This window comes from Periophthalmus magnuspinnatus, chromosome 24, assembly GCF_009829125.3.
Source record: "Periophthalmus magnuspinnatus isolate fPerMag1 chromosome 24, fPerMag1.2.pri, whole genome shotgun sequence".
NCBI lineage: Eukaryota > Metazoa > Chordata > Actinopteri > Gobiiformes > Gobiidae > Periophthalmus > Periophthalmus magnuspinnatus.
Window position 1 is genome coordinate 2242524 of NC_047149.1, and position 12990 is coordinate 2255513.

The 12990-nt window shown below is 41.1% G+C and overlaps 1 protein-coding gene across 1 annotated transcript in view; it reads right to left on the minus strand.

Moving 5' to 3' along the window:
• Positions 1–12425, minus strand: part of gtf3c2 (general transcription factor IIIC, polypeptide 2, beta) — a 46860-nt gene extending 34435 nt beyond the window's left edge. The window contains exons 1-9 of the mRNA XM_055232171.1: positions 12165–12425; positions 11405–11549; positions 9160–9634; positions 7192–7325; positions 5532–5704; positions 4558–4637; positions 3245–3322; positions 3061–3156; positions 1931–2158 (exon numbers count right to left, since the gene is read on the minus strand). Of these exons, the coding sequence (XP_055088146.1) occupies positions 1931–2158; positions 3061–3156; positions 3245–3322; positions 4558–4637; positions 5532–5704; positions 7192–7325; positions 9160–9634; positions 11405–11486 (1346 nt within the window). The 5' untranslated portion in view covers positions 11487–11549; positions 12165–12425. The remainder of the gene's footprint in view (positions 1–1930; positions 2159–3060; positions 3157–3244; positions 3323–4557; positions 4638–5531; positions 5705–7191; positions 7326–9159; positions 9635–11404; positions 11550–12164) is intronic.
• Between the last annotated feature and the right edge of the window lie 565 nt (positions 12426–12990).

Below are 12990 nucleotides of genomic sequence, written 5' to 3' on the forward strand. Positions count from 1 at the left end.
TCACCCTAAAGGCTGCATTATTCAGGCTATTCAGAGGAGGAAGCAGATATAAATCTAACTTGTTCTTATCCTAAGCTAACCCAACTGACCAAAAGTGACCACATGACAAACTGTAAAGGGGCAAAGGGAAATCAGCAGTCTATTTAGATCAATATTTGTAATTCAAATGTCCAAAATATAAAATATTTTAATGTCATAAATTATAAACCAGAGCAAAAGCAAAATGTCTTTTTTAAATACACTGCTACATATACATTTGTTGCCTTTTATACTGTTTGAAAATACTGAAAATATTGTACGCAGGTTTGGTCAGAGCCATTTTCCATGTAAAACATTGATTTTAGAATAATCCTATTGAAAGTCTTGAGTTTTGGTAACAAATCTTCAAAAGCTTTGAAGCTCTGTGGAACTTTGTGTGAGAGAGAGGAAAGGAGGCAGGTGTCATCGGATGAGGGCTACTTCCATAAATACAGTGGAAAATACTAGTCCTTCAGTCGATTAATCGGTCGATGGAGTGTCAGTCGACCAAAATCTGTATTAGTCGAATAATCCTTTTATTTAGATAATAAGGACAACAGCAAAGTTATCTGAAGATTTGACATCTTTTGGAATTTGTATGTAGAAAGACAGTTCTCTCAAATACATTGTTTCCTAGTACTTTTTCTACATAAATGTTTGCACATGAACTGCCGTGCAAATGTCTAGAACCAGGAAGTACTTCATATCAGGCAAAAAACAATAGCTGTGCAATTTGAGTGCTAAAATTATCTAAAATAGTTTGGTGAGAGTGAATGGCCCTAAAAAAACAGGTTAATATCTGGAAGGGGGATTAGTAAAGTTGAAGACAGATCAAATATTTTAACATGCAAAGCTCAACTCCAGGTATATTGTTGATGAGGAAACACAGAATAGTTACAAGCTCTAGAAAGCCAGTTTAACACATATACTAGGACCTTGACCTTTATGAACATGTTAAAGCTTTAACATGTTAATTTATAGAGTTCTTAAGTGATTATGTCACTTCCGGGTCCAGCCAGAAACTTCATGACTAATTTTTTGTTTTGTTTTTGTTTTCTTATTCATCAAACAAGAGACAATTACCTTTAAGTGTTTAACCACAAATGGTACCAAATATGTAGATATGTAAAATCTAGCATAACATTATGCTGGACTACTAGTGTGTATGTTTCACTAACTGCCCATCACCGCTATAGCTAAATTAGCCTAGCCTAGCATCTTACCTCAGCCTCCCTCTTACCCGTTCTGTCACAGCTGTAATCATAGATCCATGCCTGTAACTTTGTTAGCTTTAAACGACTGCAATCTCTTTTTAACATGAAATGTGTCATCGCCAAATTATATAAATGATACAATTATAAAACTGTCGCTTGACCCGGAACTGACATCACTGACACACAGTGACATCACTGACTAAGTGCTTGATTGTCTAATTTTGGCCTAATTTGGTGGGATAAAATCTGTTGTAAATATGAATTAGTTTTAGACAAATGTGCTTGTGAAGAAAAGTTGAAAAATATGTTGAAAGTTACAGGAAGTAGAGTGCCGATTTTATTTATTCATATTGATGACATCACAATGGGGGAACTCATCACGTTTTTCTGATGTTTTAAACATTTTTTTTGTTTTATAATTATATTTTTATTTGTCAGATAATAATTTCTGTGTACAGTAGAGGAGTTTTGTCCCAGTGTACATCCAGTATAGTTGCTAAGTGTTGGAATTCTCTAGTTTGATGTTGTGATTTCCAACCAGGAAGTAAAATTTGAAACCTAAAGGATGGCCATATTGGGATTTTTTTTTTTTATGTTTTGTAAAATACTACATATAATAATCTTACAGTAGCTGTGTTTTGCCAACCTTTGGCATTTGAACCACAGTTGTTGGTCCCTTTGGTAATTATTATTATTACCTTTGGTCATACTTGAGATTCCCCAGGCCCCAGATTTGGACTAGCCCCGGGCCACTGTAGACCTGGCTGACCTGGTGCTGCTCATCCATGGTTCTGTGACAGGACAGAGCCAGATACTGATCTGTTGTGGAGTGCTCTGGAGTTGGACACCATTCCAGGGACCAGACCGGACCTCCACAGAAGAACACCGAGTCCCAACGTTTGAAGTGAGAGGGCAGTGAGGAAAATCTGAGGAGGAGGAATAAGAGCAGGGATCTACAGCAAATATAGGTTCAAAGCGGCAGTGGCTCAGTGGTTAGAGCAGTGGTCCCCTAACCGGAAGGTCGAAGGATCAATTCCCTCTTGAACCAAGTTCTATTGTTGTGTCACTAGACAAAATACTTCACAAGCATTAGCTAGGATGAATGTGATGTTGGTGTTCGACAAAATAAGTTTCTTCACAACTTTCAGAGACTAGAGCAAAGTCTTGCTGTTATGGTAATGCTAACAACAACTAGCAAACTAACTGCACACCGCCCTTACTTCCTGGCTTGCGGGCGATAAAAATGCTTTATAATTGGATTCGAAAAGCATACAGCAGTTTCATTTTGATCCTAAGAGCCATTTTTACAATATATCTGACCTAACTTGGACCTGTCTGTGTCCCCAGATATCAGGTTAACATGTTCAAATCAAATATAGCTTTTACTGGTAATTGTAATGCTGATTTATTCTTAATTACAAAAACATTGGACATAATGTCCCATTTATTTATGTTATAATTTGGTGCTTTGATTCAAGACAATTATCCAATCAGAAAGCAGAATGAGCTTCACAGGACTAATTTGTGTTGCCAATTTAAATCTGAAATCCAGTTGCTTTAAACGTAAAAGGACTCTCTCTGATCTGAATGATCACTACCTAAACCTCATGACTCAGTGCTAGTGCAGCCTCTGCAGCTCAGTGGGTAAATCTGGAGGTTCTGAGCTTTCACATGAGACCTTTCCATAAACTGACAATGAGAAAAACTTGTGTATGTCCTCTATCTGCAGGGTAAGATACGTGCAACCCAGGTTCAGTTGTGATTGTAGTATCTTTATTAAAACTCTAAGAGTAGACTGTGTACAGTTCCTTTAAAATTCCTCTCTCACCTGGGCAGTCTCTGTGGCTCCTCTTTCATCAGCCCCTCCCTAGACACAGAGAACAGAACAGACTGCTGCTCCTCAGGCAGGTACTGCTCCACCTCACTAGAGACACATTTAATGTAATTATTCAGTTTTAATCATAACCACATCATTGATACTATGTTAATTTTAATCTGTATTAAAGGAGTACCTCAAGTGAAGGAGCTGCCAGTCTGTGGAGGAGGGAATCCAGTCCGGAAACACCCAGGAACTATGGCATTCCTGACGACTAAAGAGGAAAAGAAAAACTTTTAACATGTATTGGCTGATCCAATTGTTTTAATTCAATATTATTTTTTCTGATTAAAACAAATAAAATGTCTTTAAGACTATTCAAGAATTGCATGTTAGCATGTTAGTTGAAATCTGCACTCTGGTCTCTAAAAGCTATGAAAAGTGCTTCTTCATTCTGTTTATCATGTTTTTAAGACAGAAAAATCAGGTACAGAGAGTTTAATCATTGCCATTTAACAAAAAAACATTGTCCAGAAATAAAACTGATATTTCTGGACTATACCTCATATTACGAGAAATATTTAAAGAGAGGGTATTTTACTTCTGTATTAACACATAATATATTTAGATCACCATGTTCCCTTTTATTGTTTTGAAAATGCTATATTCACCAAAAAACCCAACATATTTACATGCTTTGTAAGTTTCACTTTGTTTTTTGATGCTCTAATAGTGCGTTCACAGCGGGGGGCGAGTTTACATGCAAAGTGCGTTCACACGTTCTTGACGCACCGGTGTGAACGCACCTCTTGAACTTTTGTGGCGTGTTGACGCCTGGACACAGTGGACACACCGCGCCGACGCCAGATTTGCGCCGCTCTGGACGCTCAAGGCGCGCCGCCAAAAACGCAGCGTGGCCAAGACGCGCGTCCACCGTTCAAGTCAGTCACCAGAGTTGAAAAAGCTGAACTTTGGCATTTGATGCATAGTATCAACCAATCAGAGACTACGCTCCAGTGATGTAGTGACACCATTGTCCGACAAAAGTAGAAAGACATCAGCTACAAACTAGCGGCAACTTAATTATGACGGGTGCAATGGCTAGCTTAGGCTAGTCATGGATCAAGACAAGCCGCCGAGCCGATCGCCTCCATTTATAGATTTTATGTCATAAATACACTAAAGCCACTCTCCTGGTCTGCCATCATTCATAAAAATCTGAGGCATTTGTCCTCAAATGGAAAGGCATCCAACACGAGGCATCCAACGTGTTTTTGACGCCCCGGTCTGGATGCAGTCACCCCTCCCTTTGCTCTCGCATCATGCTGTGTATAGTTTGGTTTTTTTTTTATCATGTTTTTGTATATTTATGGAGAATTGACATGTGGGAGTATGGGTGAGGTAGGCTTGTGGGCATAGCATTGGACTGGCATCTTACTGCTAACCGTAAGCAGGGTTTGAATAGGGTGAGACTACCTAAAATACTCAAACATGCATGGAAAAACATACAACTTTTTGGTGATCTGAGTTGAGACAGTGATGGAGCTGAGAGTCACTTGGGGAAGTCCATTCACTCTTTGGCCTCCGAACTAAAACAAACACAACGAACATTAGACTGACTCTTAAAATATGAAATACACCATGAAATTTCAATGTAGAAGAATACATAGTTCAACTTTTACTGAATATGTCAATGGAAAAGAGTGAGAGAATAGGCGTTCATGGCTTACATAACTCTATGGGAGATTCACTATTTTTGAAATAAATCTCCAAACTTATAATCCACATATGTTGAACCTTATTATTTCTAAGGGATTGGCTCCACAAACGTGTTATATTAATCTTAAAGACACTTGCTCTGTAGTTATAATCTATGCCGTTAGCCCCTCCTCTGGGTAGCTGCACATCACATTAGCAAGCAGCGGATGTTTTTCTCTTTTTGCAACTAAAACTATGCAACGCTGCCAAATCCTACATGTGTCATCGATTTGGCGATGAAAACAGGGGTAGATTGGAGCAATGATGTCTCGAATACAGGAGAATGAAAATTACTCAGATATGCATGAATCAGTCCAAATACAACTTCAGAGGGTCAATGAGAAGAAACAACTAGAACATGGTTAAAAACTCTGAAAAGGTCTGCTTTAAAATCTAGAGGTCTGCAACTGACAACAATCACGCCTTTGGAGTTGAATAATAGCTCCATTTTCTGAAGCTATTGTGAAAAAATCACTTCACTTTTGTTTATTTATCGTGATAGAGAAGATGCCCAACTTTGTGCCAGTTTCTGTTTCCTGAGGATAGGCCCAGTGATTACAGAGATATTAGCCATAAACCAGGTCAACACATCTGTAATCTGAGTTACACAGTAAACTCCACCTGCGAGTTCAGACCTGTCGCAGCTCAGGTTGAACTCAAGGGATTCTGAATGTGCTCATGTCACCTGAATACAACCAAAATATGAAGATAGAAGTTAAACATGCCCCGTTTCGTGTTGTGGTGGACCTCTCCCTCTCCTTGGGCATTTCCCCCTCCTCCTCTTCCTCCATCAGAGCTTCCTCTGCATCTTCTTCCTCTGCATCTTCAGTGTTTGGCACAAAATCTTCGTCTTCCTCTGCATCACTGTTTAATACACGCTTACTCTTACGGCCAAGACCTGAAAACACAGATCAAAGGTCAAACATTGACAGAGCTGAGGCAGGACTCTGTCTCAGCTCTCCAAAATCCAGAAATCTCCAAAAGTCAAATCGATAAATATTTTCCCTGATCATTTCTATCAACAACAAGGTCCATTCTCTGGCTGTATTTATCCAATCACACCACAACATCTGGGAGGGCATCTGACACACCACCACATCTGCACATTAACTAGAGACATTTGACCTGCTCCCATCTCAGTCTAATGTTGCGCTCCCACCAGCCCAAATGAACTGTATGCAAGCACGGATAGCCCCTAAAGAGTGGGACGTTTGTCGAGTGTGAGTGCACGGTTAGACTGGGACCTAGCCCGGTTGGAGGAGGTGGGTCAAGGCACAGCTGCTCATGTACATGCACACACACATTTATGAGCCCTGTCTTGTGCTCATAAGGATAAGGAAAAAATGGTCAATCTGTCACAGTCCTTACTGAAGGTGAGTGCAGGGACAGAAATTTGGGGGCTTCGTCTGTTGTCCTCGCCGTGCCACACAGTTGTTTAATCCATAAACTCAGAGTACCACAGCAGGACTCAGATCGGTCTCACTATTGTAAGGTATCGACATTGCACTGCAAACGTGCGGTTCTACATCAACCTGGTATCTTGATTTACTAATGCTAAAGTAAATAACATGTGCCCACCAGAGGAGGGCAGACATATGGAATGCGTGGGGGCTGACGAACATGCTTTGCAGACCATCGTGGGGGCTTACGAGGATGCCATGCAGACCAGAAGAGGACCCTCCTCATAAACACACAAACACACACAGAACTGTCAACATGCACATCTCAGGACTTTCTATCCTTTCCGGAGAGTCAATTGCTTCATTGTTCACTTTACCTGTGTGGAATTCATTAAAAACCTTCTGACTTCATGTTTCAGACTCTTGGTCCTCGGAAACAAACATTCTTATACTATGTAATAGATATTTTATGCCGCTAGTTTTATTTTCTCCACTGCTGCTCCAAATATAAACAAACAGTGCCGTGCAATGACGTCACCGGGCCGTAGCTCAGATGGTTGTGCTGGTGTGAGTGAGGCCATAGAACGCTCCGCAAAGCACGACACAATTCAAAATACCTAGTGTGAGTGCACCCTCACACTACAGGGAAAAAAGAGGATAAGAGGGCATCTGACACACAAGGATATAGGAGGATGAGAGGGCATCTGACACACAAGGATATAGGAGGATGGGAGGGCATCTGACACACAATGATATAGGAGGATGGGAGGGCATCTGACACACAAGGATATAGGAGGATGGGAGGGCATCTGACACAGGGATATAGGAGGATGGGAGGCCATCTGACACACAGGGATATAGGAGGATGGGAGGGCATCTGACACACAGGGATATAGGAGGATGGGTGGGCATCTGGCACATAGGGATATAAGAGGATGGGAGGGCATCTGACACACAGGGGCAGCATTTGACACATAGTCCTGACCTCGGGGGCCTCTGGGAGTTCCAGCTCTCTGAGCTGGTTGTCTTAGGGGGGCCTCACAGTCTCCATTGACCTCATTTGGCAGCTCGTTGTTGGGTTGGAGGTCTTTGGCAAGTTTCTGGAGGTACTTCAGAGCCCTGGGATAAAAACAAAAGGTTCATCAGAGAGAAATAGACCCTTTAAGAGTTTGTTAATAAATACTTTCTAAATTGCAGAATGTCAGCCCCAGGAGGCAAAAGTCAAGTACAAACATGGGGTGGGTGATACGCCCAAAAAAATCATGTCACGATTTTCTTAGAGCCAGATCACGATTTCAATTTTCTCATGTTTTCTTAGTATCTTTTATACAGTCTAAGAGGTAACTAAAGCTATTGCCTGTTTACTCTGGTTAAATCCACATGCCACTCGCTCAGAGCCTGATAGAAGTGAACCAATAGGAGTGGGTGGAGGAAAGTGTCTGTTTTTGACAATATTCACATAACACATTTTCAGGAGCCTTTAATCAATCTCAGCATTCATGCTCCTACTTAGGAGTTTGAGTTTCAACAAAAAGATGAGTGACGAACTGAAAAACTATTGGCTAATGCTAGCTAGCTTGTGACTGTATTTTTGGGTGAGAGAACAGTTGTAGTTCTAACTAAGTCAGTTCTTTATGGTCAGGTTGTGTTAAAACAAAACTGTTGATGACATCAGTATTGTATAGTAAACCCCAAAGTTATATCTGTCAACTGGACAAAAAGTTGCAGGAGTGAAGATGTTTCGCTGCTCATCCAAGCCGCCTCTTCAGTTCTGGTCAGATTGCTGGTGGACACTGCCTTATATCTATCTGAAGGGAGAAGCTAACTACACTGAAACTGTAAACAGCTATTGTCTCCAGTTTCTGCCTTAATGGCCTACATTCAACCTTAACGGGCCTATTAGTCAGCTCTATTGGCCGGGCTCTGTTGGCCGGGCTCTATTGGCCAGCTCTATTGGCTGGCTCTATTGATCTCTTTCTTTCATTTGTTTGCTTTGGGTCTGAGGATGGTTATATATGGAGGACAGGTGATGTCTAAGGCCCCATATCCCTGTTCAAGGAAGAATTGTCTTTCCTAACAAAAATAGCTTCTTTAACTCCCCTCTCAAACAATTTTTTTTCTCTGGCTAAGATCTGTACCTCACTATCTTCAAAGGAGTGGTTAGTGTCTTTGAGATGGAGATGTACAGCAGACTGGGCTCCCGAGGAGCTCTCACAGCGGTTCTGGTGTAAGGAAACATGGAGGAGCATTAGGTAGATGGGTCATAATGTGTTCAATGTTTTTGAATGTCACTGGCAAGTACCCTGACCTGTTCAGAGAGCGACAGCAGCAGCTACACAGCTCTGAGTGAAGCACACTGGAGATGGAGCTGAACCTTCTCTTTAAAGCTAGTCACATCTGTCTTTAGGACTCAGGAGGAGCAGACTAGACAGTGTCCCCAGTGAGACACATGGCTAATTCTCTTTTATGGACCATCTTGCATCCTGGACTAACAGTTCAAACGTTGCATAAAATGTGTCCCAATCAGCCTTTCCATCACACCTTTGGGTTTTAATGGCTCAGCAGAGTCGAGGTTAGCTTAACTGAAACTTTACCGAGGAAGTTTGGCTCATCACTTCAGACACAAATGTAGCATTCTGGTGTAAGGAAACACACCAAATTTCTTCTGGTTGCTTATTTTCTGAACACAAGAGCTACTGTAGACTGTAACCCACACCAAAACATGTAAAAAAAAACAGCAGTCTCAACTTACTAGAGCCAAACAGACCAGTAACTGATGAACAGAACCTTTACATCAACTTGTCGGCATGGCAACCAAGTGTCACATGCAAAAACAGTTACATTAACGTCAATGGTTACAAGAACAACAAAAGGTGTCAGCTCTGAACTAAACACAAAATATCAGATTAGTACAGTATCAATAGGGAAATTAACTGACTAAAGCTGTACTTACGCCCGTGCTGCTCCTCTTTTGGGCCGTGCTCCTGTCGTCTCCTCCTCCTCCTGCTGCTCCTCCTCTGCTCCTAATGTCTCCTCCTCTTGTTCTCTCCCCTCCTCTTCTCTCTTCCTCTTTGTGTACTTCCTTTTGGGCTTCGGCATCTCATCACCCACTCCTTCTCCATTTTGCCCCTGATCCACTCCTCTGGGTCTTCCTGAGGTCTTTTTCCACCCCGGTTTCCTCCCTCTCTTTTTGGGTGTTTTCTTGGGCACCTCTTCCTCCTTCTCTACCTCCTCTCCCTCCCCTTCTCCTTCTGTAACTCCATGTGACTGGACTTTTGCCGTCGACCTTCGGGATCGGTTTGCGGCTGGAGTTTGTCCGTCGTATATTTCACTCACTTGGTAGTCTAAGTATTTGGGATTTTTCTTGCGCTGTCTTCCTCGTAAACTGGGAGAGAGTTCCAAAGATGCATCAGGAGCAGATTCTGGCTCTGAAAGAAACAAAATGAAATAGAATTACAATTACACTGCTATTTAAAGCTGCATTATGGAATATGTTCTGGGTATTTGACAACTGCTTCTCTCCATGGAGAGGTTATTGCTTTGTCTGGAATATTCCACAGTAAGGTATTACCCTGCAGAACAAATGTCTTATTTAATACTTATTTGTCATTTAATTTATAGTAATACTGTATTGACCGGCAATGGAGAGAACTGATGCTAATTCATCTATTTTAAAAGAATCGTCTATAGCACTACTTTCCAAAGAATATATTTTTAAAGAGGGGTATTTTACTTCTATGGGGTATTAAAGCAGAACTAAGTAACAGTTCAAAGTTATTGTCTGTTAAAGTCCCTCTGGTGTTACAAAGGTGATTTTTGGACGCTTGAAGGGTCAAGTGGCTCCCTCTGCTGTATCTGAGCGGAAAAAACAAATATGCAACTTGGTCCACGCTGAGCGTGGTCAACTCTTGAGTTTGTTCTTGTTCTCGCGATAGTGAGAACAAGAACAAGTTACCTGTGTGCATTCAAAATGCACAAAGGTAACAGAGGTAGCGACAGATCTCTTACACTGTCCACAGCTCGCTACAAGAATAAATGTCCAGTGTTCATTTGTGAGGTGTCAGCCACGGCACAACCAGGTAAAACACAGAGGAAGCTTTTTACGAGGACGCGAGGAAAAGAGGAGAAGGCGTTTGAGGATTGGCGAGAACTTACAGAAAGAGATGGGTGCGAGAGCGATGCAAATCTGCCCATGTTGTCGTTGATCACGTAAGTTTTATCTGCATTACTCGTGGTGTCATTGTTCTAGTTGTATAACTGGAATAATTGTTTGCTTTTATTCTATGACATCTGCTGCAGGACATGTGCAGCTAGTGTCATTTGTTGTCAGTGTATAAATTTAGTCCTAATTTATCCCTGATGTGCATCTGACTATGAATAACTTCATGTTCAGCATTAAACGGGGGGTCACGTCTGTAATGGACAGACTGTTTTGTGAAAACAAATGTGAACTGCGAGGTGTGGAGGGGGCGCGTGGAGTGCATTCTCACGAGCGACCTGCAGGGGGAGCGCTACCACTAAACTTACTTAGTTGTGCTTTAACTGCCCACACTTAACATATTTAGATCACCATGTTAAATTTTATACATTTCAGATTCTTTTTGGCGCTCTGAATCCCTCCTCTTTTTCCTCTCCGTCAGAGCATTATCACAGCACAATCAGCATCCTGTGTAACTATCACATCACATTAGGTTTGTCAAGCTGCTGTGTACAGTTTTGTATCATGGTTTTGTATATTTATGGAGATGTCCTGTGGGAGCATGGGTGATGTAGACTTGTCAGAGAGATTGCTAAAACTTTCAAACATGCATGGATGACATCTAAAAACTCTTCAGGCATGTTTTTGAGGGAACTGTGTTATAATTTTGTAGAAAGTTTAAAAAATGATTAATACTCCCTCTTAAAATATTGAAGAGAAATGGCATACCAAAGTGTGACAGCAGAAATCTCACTATGTGATAATAGTGAACAACATTTCACAAAGGTCAGCTGATTGTCAGTAGCAGAGAGTTTAGTTTAACTGCATCTCAGCAAAGATAATGTGAGCTCAATCACCTATCAGACGGACTATCAAACTATACTATGAAAATGGTCAGTACCTCTACCAAAGCACATGACATACACAAGAGAAGAATCTAAATAACTCCATCCTAACAGGACATGATGAATACATCTGCAGCATTGTTTCAGAGTCACACCTGGAGCTGAGGAGGAAGCCCCTGGAGCTGAAGAGGAGGCACATAGAGCTGAGGAGGCGTCCGTTGGCTGTGAAGTTTGCATCTTTTGTCAGAACTGCTCCATTTTTTCCACAAAAAACATTTTCATTATTTTATGCAACTCAATCTGAAACAAAATACAATACAATTATACACAACTTAAATGTAATAATCACAGGGGATTGGAACATGAGTAATAACGTTAAACCATTTCAGTCATTTGCAGCCAACATTATGGGAGTTGCCAAATGAGCTACTGTTTATGAGTGCATTAGTGTATTACCTTCTAATCTATTCTACCTTTTTACTAAGAGATCTGTATATGCCCAGGACATTTCAATGATGCACTGAAGTCAAATAATGTAATTAGTTGTAGTCAAACTGAAGCAGTGTCCCAGCTATAATCCAAACTGCGTCTCAAAATATCACATTTAAAACTTTGAAGAGTAATATTAACACTATACATTAAACTACAACAAATTCGGGGACCAAATAACAAAGTGTAATTAAAACGCATATTCGGCTTAATATTTAGTTGCAAAATGTCTGAATTATTAACTTAAATGTGGTTGTTGTGATAACTTAGCTGCAGCCATGCTCTTTAGCTAACGATGCTAACTCGGGCTAACGCTCTAAGCGGTTAGGGTTTTCTTATTCGTGATTGCTCTAAAAGGATTTAAACCGAATATATATAAGCCCCGTCAGTGGACCACTAAAGACAGATGTCTCTTTATAAACTGACCCTGCGGAGACTGTCAGCTTCTTTCTCTGTGGCGAAGTCGGGAAAGCGCCGCACAAACCGGCTCTGATCCGGAACAGGAGCCGTGAGATCGAGTCCCGAGCCAAACGCACCTGAACCTGAACTCTGTGTCTGCGACTGATCAACCAAGCACTCAGATAAAGCTTTATATTTCCCGTTCAGTCGGAATCAACCCGAGTTTCTATAGATTTTTATGTTTAAAAAGAACCAAATGTTGCGCTGGACTAATGCACGACCGCCATGTTTCTGTGGCGGAGCTGAGCGGCACAGCGCCTCTGCCTGGACAAAAGAGGAGCTGCAGCTTTTACTGTAGAGCGGGAAAAATCAAACAATATTAGAGGAAAATAGTAAATCAAATGAGCCTCACAAACAGAAGCAATTGCCAGTAAAATAAACATCGTTTTAGATTTTTTTGCGTTCAAAGCTCCTGCTTGTGCAAGCATAGGTTTCATAAAAGAATAGCTCTAAACCAGGTCTAAACCAGGTCTAAACCAGGTCTAAACCGGGTCTAAACCGGGTCTAAACCGGGTCAAAACCGGGTCAAAACCGGGACTAAAGCAGGCCTAAACCAGAACTAAAGCAGTACTAAACCAGGCCTAACCCCAAGGACTAAACCAAGGACGAACCCAGGTCTAAAAAAACACATGCAACCCCAGATCCAGAGGTGGGTAGTACTTGGTTACATTTATTTGAGTAACTTTTTAAAGAAATAGTACTTTTCATAGTATTTTTCCAGCAGCATACTTTCACTCCTACTTGAGTAATATTTTAATTTAAGTAACTCTTACATGAGTAAAACTTATGGTTA